Source organism: Mytilus californianus, unplaced genomic scaffold (genome assembly GCF_021869535.1).
Source record: "Mytilus californianus isolate M0D057914Y unplaced genomic scaffold, xbMytCali1.0.p SCAF_4, whole genome shotgun sequence".
Lineage (NCBI taxonomy): Eukaryota > Metazoa > Mollusca > Bivalvia > Mytilida > Mytilidae > Mytilus > Mytilus californianus.
In genome coordinates, this window is record NW_026262690.1 from 43,476,937 (window position 1) to 43,487,078 (window position 10,142).

General features: G+C 33.5%; 1 protein-coding gene across 1 annotated transcript; it reads right to left on the reverse strand.

Moving 5' to 3' along the window:
• Nucleotides 1–1,505: 1,505 nt before the first annotated feature.
• On the reverse strand, nucleotides 1,506–8,191 carry LOC127698336 (toll-like receptor 13). Its single transcript, XM_052201743.1, has 2 exons — nucleotides 6,427–8,191; nucleotides 1,506–3,879 (listed from the first exon to the last, which is right to left on the reverse strand). The coding sequence occupies exon 2, from the start codon at nucleotides 3,869–3,871 to the stop codon at nucleotides 1,715–1,717; it is 2,157 nt and encodes a 718-aa protein (XP_052057703.1). The 5' UTR covers nucleotides 3,872–3,879; nucleotides 6,427–8,191; the 3' UTR covers nucleotides 1,506–1,714.
• Nucleotides 8,192–10,142: the final 1,951 nt, after the last annotated feature.

The following is a 10,142-nucleotide window of genomic DNA, read 5'->3' on the forward strand; positions in this document are numbered from 1 at the left end:
ATTGTCCTGAAAATGCCAACAAAATTTGCCAGAACCACAGTCCACCAACGAGAAGGCCAGCTGATAGTGATCCAAACATCATAACTATCATAAACAAATACAAATCGTCATTATCAGCCTTAGTGAAGAACTTCAGGAATGTGTCAATAAAGAGGAATATAAATGTCTGGGGTCCGTAGAACGTTACATTATAGAATACTTTTAAATATTTAACGATAAGAAACACAGCATAAAATGTACCTAATAACATATAAAAACAATACATTATAAAATATTTTTGATTGTGGTATCCAATACAAACTGTCATGAAAAAGCAGTGATGATCCCGTTTAAGTATACATGTCTCACACATTGGGCAATGATGAGATCTTGGAGGTGACGGACATTTACAGTGTTCACACTCGTCTTCAATTCCTGTCACATCTTTGGATTTTGACCTTGTTAAAAACTTCTTTACACTAGTGTTTGTTACAAGACATAAAATACAATTTCCAACTGCATTCGAAAAGACAAATCCAGTAAAACACTTGTGTCGAAATAGTTGTCTGAAATCGTTTTTAAAAATATTTGGTAAAATTCCATACCATGCTAAAGATGTCATTGTGAGTGTCATCATTGTAAAGTATGTCATGCAAACAATACTGTTGAAAGCCATTATTCTGATCCTCAATGACGATTTTCTTCTAAAAAGAAGTACAAATGCCTTTCTCATTTTCCCAGTGCAACATTAAGATCCAACAATAATTTTTTTCATACGGTCATTCAAATTTACAGCAACGCTTTTTTAAAGGTTATGAAATAAAGGTTGTGTTTATTACATGCAGTGTTTTAAATTTAAATCCCCCATACAAATATATATTGTATGTAATAAATGGTAATAACTTAACAGTTTGAACTATTTAAATGGATCTATGTTTAAACCGATTACAATTTAAAATGTTGACAATGTACATAATTTTGACATGAACTTTAACCTGACTTTATGAAATTCAACAAGTTATGACATGTTATTTTATGCTTCCTCGATTTAGTGAATGAATGCCCAAAAAAAATGCTATAATTTGAGAGAAAAATACATATATTTATACAACTGGATGTTTATGTATCATCAGGGAAAAGTAAAATCACAAAAATACTGAACTCCGAGGAAAATTCAAAAATGAAAGTCCCTAATCAAATGGCAAAATCAAAAGCTCAAACACATCAAACGAATGGATAACAACTGTCATATTCCTGACTTGGTACAGGCATTTTCTTAAGTAGAAAATGGTGGATTGAACCTGGTTTTATAGCTAGCTAAACCTCTCACTTGTATGACAGTCGCATCAGCAGGGAACCTTCATTATGTACTGCCAACTCTTACTTTGTTGTTTTAAGCTATAATAAGTTTTGGATGCTTCTCTATAGTGTTTGACTACTACCGAATGCATCTAGTTATCAGATTTCAAGTTACGTATTATAGATACAATGAATAAGTTTGATTCTTGAAAAAAGAAACCACGAGCTCGGTATACTATCTACAAATGTATATTCAAAAGCATACAAGATACATACAGTACATATAAAAAAAAGGAACAAGTAAAAAAATTATTTTAACGTATATACAAATGAAAGAACATAATGTTTCTTGTCCAATGCATAACTAAGGCATGGATGATGTAAAAACAAACTAATTAAAGATATCTATATATAAAACAAGAAAATATTGCTGAGGTTACAAAACCGCAACCGGTGGATGCCCAAACGGTTTCCTCAGTCCTTCTATCAGGGCTTTCCAGAACAGCCATTCTCCAACGCCATTACTATACTGTAAATGAGGAGTACTGTCCAATAAAGTCTTCAATGAATCTGTCATATGATTCGAATCTATAGTATGTAACATTATAAGTAATGACACACCCCTTCCTTGTTTTCTACGACGTTCTTGAACTAAGTCCACTTCCCATTGGCACCATTCACTTTCGGCAAAGTCGTTCGACATTACAACAACAATTTTTCGACATTTACTCATGTATTTTCCAATGTTGCCTGTTACTGGGGCCCCAATGTCAAAATCCCTATGGTGAATGCAAATTCGCATACTTTCTTCATTTTCCAATTTTTTAACTAAGACATTGTGAACCCATTTTCGATCCGATTCGCAATAAACAACGAACGCGTGATAATCATAGTCTTCACTATCTAAACGAACGTAGCCGGATTTCCTTTTCTTATAAAATCTCCATGCGTAAATATAATTGCGGATATTTGTTTGACATCTGTATAACAAAAGGGGGACAACGATCGACAAAACAACAACCAAAGTTATTATTACTGCTATAGCTATGAAATAATTTTTCTCCTTGCATGTTTCAGGTGTGGGGTTATAGTTTCTAAGTAACACTCCCCTAAGATTGCTGGGAAACATACACGCATACTTCTGTGGATAACCATTCAGTGTTAGATTGTTTTTCTTTGATTTTGATTCAAAGTTTTCCCGTATCCATTCACGGAACCAGATTTGATCACATGTACAAGAAAAATGATTTGAGGACAAATCAAGAGATTCCAGCGATGATAAAATAGATGGTGGGAATGTAGTTCTGTTTACCAGTCTGATGTTATTTGCTTGAAGATTTAATGTCTTTAGTGATGATTTATTACCAAATATTCTCTCACCGTTATTCCAACCATTTATGAAATTTCCCTGTAAATTGAGAGTCTTTAAGAATTTCATTTTAGGGAAGAGGTTAAAGGGTAAAGCCCTGATTCTTGTATTCGGTAAGGTTAATTTTTCTAATTTTATCAGAGGAATGAACATTAACTTCAAAAATTGAGATTTCTTAAGAGATGGTAAAAAATTGCTGGACATATCTAGTGTCATTAAGTTTGGACAATAGCTGAATATCGTTTTAGCGTTGAACTTGTTCCCTTTATCAAAATGGAAACCGTTATTCTGAAAATACAAAGATTTTAAAGATGATACATTAAATGCTGTTTCCTGAATGACTTGTAGCCTTGTGTTATGTGAAAGATGTAGCCTGTCGAGTTTAACAAGATCGCTGAATGTGTTATTTTCTAGGAAACGGAAATTGTTGTAATCTATGCGCAGCTGTTTAAGATTTTGAAGACACTTGAAAGACGAACTATTCATTTCGGTAATTGAATTACTGTCAAGTCGCAATACTTTTAGTTGTGGAACAAAACTACCACCTGTACTATTACACCATGTAGGAATGTTATGAATGTTATTATCCTTTAACACAAGTTCCTCCAAGACAGTAAGTCCAGAAAGATTAACATTTCTGATGTCATTGTATGCCAGATTTAGGATTCTTAACTCTGTCAGGTAAGAATATATTCCACCATGCAATTCCTTCAGTAAGTTCGAAGTCATGGATAAGGAACGAATCCGACTTAACTTTAGCTCTTTAAACATATCTGGAGGCAGATATTCCCATCCGTTTCCAGAAAAATCCAAACTATTTATCCTTGAGTTATTTAAACTTCGAAATGCCTTCTTAAGAGAGAAAATGGGTAGCTTTTTCTCTGTTGAAATGTCCAATGTATTTAGATATTGAAAGTCAGCAAAAGCGTCCAGACTTATATTTAACACCAAATTATCTGTTAGGTTCAATAAATTGATTTTGTTAAACGATGTAAGATTTTTAAAGAAACTCTTACTAAGATGTGTGAAGTTATTTCCCACAAACTTAACTTGTTCCACATAACTTGGTAGTTTAGGTATATAATGTAAGTGACGAGATGCACATGTTGCCATTTTCTGTTTAGGGTTGCAATAGCATGGTATTTTACAATCTTTTTCCCCATCTGATATCTCAATAATCAAAAGCGCCACAAAAATAGTGTAAAACTTGACTATCGAATTCATCTTCAAAACTGAAAATTAAACATTAATGCTTTTAAATTAATGACAAATAAGTACACAAAAGAGTAAAGAGTGCATAAAAGTTTAAATTCTCTAAGATGTCCCCAATTTTCCTTATAATTAGTCATAAAATGTAGATCTATAGCTTGTTACGCATCATTTTCCATATCAGTCACGATATTAACCAAACACTCGTATGTGAGCCCGAGGCGTTAGTCGAGGGCCTGGTATGAGGTCGAGAGATGAAATCGATACTATGGAATCTTATGTGCATAATATCTTTATCTAACATTTCCAATGCAAATTTTTATACATCATTAGAAATAAATTACTGTAATTAATAAGACTTCATTGGTAAATCATTGTATCGTGTTTTTATCTTCATATCCTTTAAAGGGTCTATTTTAGATTCTTTACTTAATCATGCTTACGTTTGACATTTATACGTTCTTTTCCCCAATAAAACGCAACTGGAAAACCTTACGTAACAGGTAACATTAAGATCATTTTGTGATATCAGTCTGGCTTTGCACTAATTGAACTTAAATTCGGCTAAATCAATAACCCAAATAATGTCAGTCGTTATATTCCGCCGATCTCCGACTTAGCTCCGATTGCTACATTAACCAACAAACCTCGATAGGCTATAGGCCGCTAGAGGGCGCAGATTTATTCGAGTTACCAAATCAAGGACATTCTATATATGGCGGTAATTCAGTCAGTGACTATAACCTATCCACGAAAAATGTATAATAAATACATCGATCGCCGTCAGAGTCTATACTAATTCACATTTTGTCGGACTGTTAGTACTGTATAAGTAACGTAAAACATTCGCCAAATAAAAATCAGACCGAAACGTGGCTGAGTGCTGGACTTCACGAACACGGTAAAAATGGAGTTTATCGTTTTTCTTTAATCTGATTTATTTCGAAACGGTTCTATTTGTTTGTTTCCAGCTCCGAACCAATCGGAACTACTCGGCCTTTCTGGTTGCACGAAGAAATAACTGTACTTCGTAGCGAGAATGGCCGAGTAGTTACGATTGGCTCCGAACTGGTACAATGGTCAGGTCATCATGACCCTTTTCACAAAACTTTTCCTTCGACACCACCGTAGAACAGTTATGATAAAACTTAATCGCTACTTTGATATGTTCTATATAGCGTTCATTGATTGATTTCGTTCCGAACTATTTTCTTTCCAAACAAGATTTCTATTAATTAAAACATGGAAGTAATATTTCAATATTACTTCCATGATTAAAACAAGAACGTTGAATTAAACAATTTATGCGTACGTAGACTTTTTAGTAGGTATGCTTTAATTTTATACCTTCATCTACGACCTCAATGTTTATTTTCAGATCTATTTGACTGATGCTTGACGCTTGTCTTTCCCAATGTCTAAATGTCTAACAAATTAAACAAACTAGAGGCTAGCTCTTAAGAGCATGTGTCGCTTTCCTGCATATATGTGCATGTTGAAAAATGGCAACTCTCCAACATTAAAGAATAGAATATAATGACTAAGATCTCTTTTTTGTTGATCTTGTATTTCTGATATTGTTTTCTGTTTTCAGTTTCTCTCTTTTTACTATAGCTTTTGCCCATCACATAAAAGAAAGAGTAAAAATCGTAATTGAATTTATAAGAAGTGGACTTACAATTTTAGCTGTGTTAACCAGTGTAAATCTTGCCATGCTGATCATTTTTGTTGATTAAAGTTTCTTTTTCTCTTCATTAGTTTTTGCCCAACTCATAAAAAAGGGTAAATTTTAGGGCAATAACTCCTTTATTTTAAGGAGTCAATTTTGGCTATGTTGACTTATTTGTAGATCATGTCTTGATTATTATATTTGCTGTTTACAGTTTTTCTCTGTATATTTTAATCCAAATATGCAAAATATATGTAAAAAAGAATCATTTAAGGACAATAACTCCTACAAGTCGACTGACGATTTCTATCATTTCGACCAATTTGTAGATCTTTTCCTGCAGATCATTTTTTGCCATTTAAATTTTATCTTTATCATTACCTATTATAGATTTCATTTCAAGATATAAGCAAAAAAGCAAAATATTGGTAAAAAAAGATAGAGGTGCAAAATATACACACTACTTGTAATATCGTATATATTGATAACAGCAAGAACACAATAAATTAGTGAAAATAAGTTTTAAAATTAAAGAATGTGTCAAGCCTAAATAAAGGAAACACAAAAAGTTGAAAAGAAAAAAGGGTCATAGTATGCGCCAAGCGTCTGTGAGTGATAGATCCGTCAATAACTTGCCTGGCTTTGTAAGAATTATCATGACAAGATTTTTCTGAAATTATTTTGTATTCTATAAAACTTCATATTTACATTTGACATTTAGGCTACAAATTTTAACAAGTCTCCTTAAAAAGCATGTGCTGTCCTTATCTATCAACTAAACTTACATTAAGCGTGTCAAGATCGTATCATGACTACCATTACATGCTGATCTGATAGCATTAACCAGTACTCATACGAACAATAAAACACAAGGAGGGTATTTATTTGTAAAGATTCTTACCTTTGTTGCATGTCCGTACATATTTCTAGTGCGTTAATTTTACCGTATTTTTCTCGATGAACAGGTGTATCTGAAAGTTGCATAGGTAATGTATGTCATTTTCAGAAATTTTCGAACAAGGAAGGAAAAACCCCAAATATTTATACCGTTGGGTGGAATTCCAAAGAGTGTTTACGTATCTCGATTTTAAAAATTGAACAACGGAGCTTCGTACGAAAAGTTACACGTATAATTTGTTTCAGAATTTATAAGTAACGGACATTGGTATACTGTGACTAAGTAGAAATCATGCAGAGATACTCAAACTATGTTAAACTTTGTGGTATATATATTTTGATACGATTTTCTGTCGAACAAACAAGTATCTTCAGCAGGATCACACCCACATACTGTTTGTTTGACTTGTTCAGGGTGAAATAATTTAACAGTACCAAAAGGCTAAAGAAAACCACAGTTATTATCATTTGTGATGCATGTCAAGAGACAGTAATACAAAGTAAAAGTAAACATAAGATATCTGGAGGTCTATATATAGTTTTCAACGATATTCATGTGTCTTATACATTATCTCTTAAAGTTGCCGTGAGTCTAATAAAGGAACTTGTGAAATAGTGACTATACTGATCAAAGATATGTTATCAACACAAAACTAGAGGTTCTTGACTAGTACATGGGAACCTTTTAATCTCGACGAGTTTATAAATTTCAAAAAAGCTTGTGGTTTTTTATTTGTGTTGTGTCAGTAGTGTATAAGGAACGACTGTAATATTTTTTTCTTTCTATGAAGAAATAACATCAAAAATATGGTGCACACTGAATAACCCGCGTAGCGAGTTATTTAAAAGTGTGCACCACATTTTTAAGGTTATTTCGAATAGACAGAAAAAATATTACAGTCCTTCCTTATTAATTCTTAATTTCATTTTTAATGAGTAAATCATGAAAAAACGTTGATGACGTCACGGTCACATGACAAAATTATGTCACAAAGTACTTTCAGCCAATCAGTAGGCGTGTTACATCCAGAATTATTGGAAAATAATACCTATAATTTACTGCATAAAGGTCAGTTTTAAATCTGATATGCAACATGTAAACAATACATACGTATGTATACTGTTTTGTAAAGGGGAATTATCTGTTAAATTCATGAACACCGATTTGACTTCAAACGTATTATCTAATTACAAACAGTCTAAAAGAAACAATTAACAATGCATGGACTCGTTATGATGCATCAGCATTTCGTGAGTATTATAGAAAAGACGTTGACCATCGAAATGACATCCGAAGACTACAGATGGTCACACGATCCGATAAAAACATAAATATGAATACCCAGACAAGCATGCACGTGCAATCGCATAATAACGATTTTTCTAGGTCTGTTTGATTTCGTGTCATGGATAATAAACTACTTCGCCGAGCGCAGCTGGATACGACCACAGAGGTCCAACCCTGAACAGTTGGGGGAAAAATGGACACAATATTCAAGCTTGATACAGGTCTGAATCTGGATTATAATTAAATATTTGACACATTATAGGTTTCTGACACAGAATAAATTTAGTCAAAGAACTTGAAATTGGTTATATGATTTGAATTTATATTCAATTGAAGATTTCTTGCTGTTGTGCAATTCACTGTGCTGTTGTGCAATACTTAGTAAATATGTTTTCAGACTATATACAAAGAATTAGCAAAATAAATTGTGACCCCCCAATTTTTCTTTGGAAAATTGACAATTTCTTAAATCTTGAGGGAAAAGAATTGACACCCCCAAATTTTTTTTTATCCCCCCCCCCTTTTCCAAAAAATTATATTTGAAGAAATTTTCTTTTTGATTTCTTAAATCTTGAGGAAAAAATTGACCCCCCCCCCCCCCCCCCCCCCCCCAAAAAAAAAAAAAATGTTTTTTAACCCCGGGATTTAACATGTTTTTTTTCAGATATCAAATATCCCCTATACCTCTAGCCAATGTGGAATAAACAAACACACAGCAATACACACAGTAAAACTCAGTTTAAAAGAAGTCCGAGTCCGATGTTAGAAAAGGTAACAGAAGAAACTAAGCAAAATGAAAATACAAAAAGTATAAACATAAATAAATAAAGGACTACTAGCATTTATTGACATGCCAGCGCCAGGCTTCAATTAAACTGATTGAAATATTGTCTTCGTCATATGAAAATCATGCAAGCACAATCCCTCCCATAAGGGGTTTAGTACCTTGCCATCATAAATTAAACGAGAAGAACATAACCCGTATCATGCCACACTACAATATACCGTTTGGTATTCCGAAGTTTTAATGCAACAGATAATCTTTATCTTAACTTACCTTCTCTTCTTTTTCTCCTTTCTGACCATGAAGTTGTCCGCGGCATATCTCAGCAACTACAAGTTGGGTGTACTTAACGTTCTGCAGGCTTACATGTCTTGTTGTACATACAGTGTGTTTTTGCATAGGGGCCGGGGTTTTGTGATTGGTTAGTTTTTATTACAGAAAGCTATGGGAACATATTTATATTGTCATCTTCAAATGGTTATAACAGTATGACTGTGATAGAGACATGGGGTCAAAAGTTGCTCAACTGCTCAATTGTCAGGTATGAACTTGACCTTATACCTTGAACATTATTTTCAAAATTACACAAAACCGGTTTAATTATAGGTTTATAAGTGTTTGTTTGGGAGACGTTTAACCATCTTGTTATCTGTGACAATGTTGGACGTATCGTGTCAAATAACGTAGCATAGGAATATGTCGAAAATTTCATATCTTGGGATCTTGATAATTTGATAAATTAATTTTGTTTGTTGTTTTTTAAATTCATATATAAAACATCGTCTCGAGTGCGAGAGGTCGTGGGTTCGAACCCCGGCCGGGTCAAACCAAAAAACTTTAAAACTTGGTATTTGCTGCTTCTCCGCTAAGCACGCGGCATTAAGAAGTAAGAGCAAAGACTTGTTGGCTCGGAGTCAGAATAATGTGTCCGGATAGGGTGACATGTCTACCTGTGAACTGTTTGTTACCTTGTGAACTAGCACGTTAAAAATCCTGCTCAGCGTGTTTGTCTAGTACTAAGCTGGGTTTATATTCATATTACATTCAGTGACATGTTTTCGTCCTGAATATGCATTTAATTTGCCGCTGGACGTTAAGTAGCCATCCATCATCATCATCATCAGCATATGTAATATAAATTAACGACTTGTAATTGTTGCCGATTCCTACATGGAAATGAAAAGGAACTTTACGAACAACAGATTAAAATATATATACTTATATGCGTCAGTTTTATTTGAATGAGGTAACTGCAGATATATATAGCTATTTAACCTGTATAATGTTATATTATGATGTTATAGGGGAAAACCATTTTAAATTCTCAGGGAGGGGGTGCAGGAGGATTTTTCCCGCGCGAAAATTTGTTTTTCACTTTTGGACACATTTCTTTCATGCATTTTTAATCAGTCAGGATTCTACTTCGTCAAAAATTATCTCCCCATTACGCCAGCTATTTTTTACAGCGGATGACCGTGAGGGCATTCCGGTGTTATGTTGCCGCAGACATTTCTACCCACGTTACTTGCGTTTTTGACTGATAACCGAACGTATTTCGTATAATTACGCGGATATTATTGAGTGCAAAATAACATTCCTTATCGCTTGTTATATATATATTAATTTCATCAATAAATATTCATGAAAA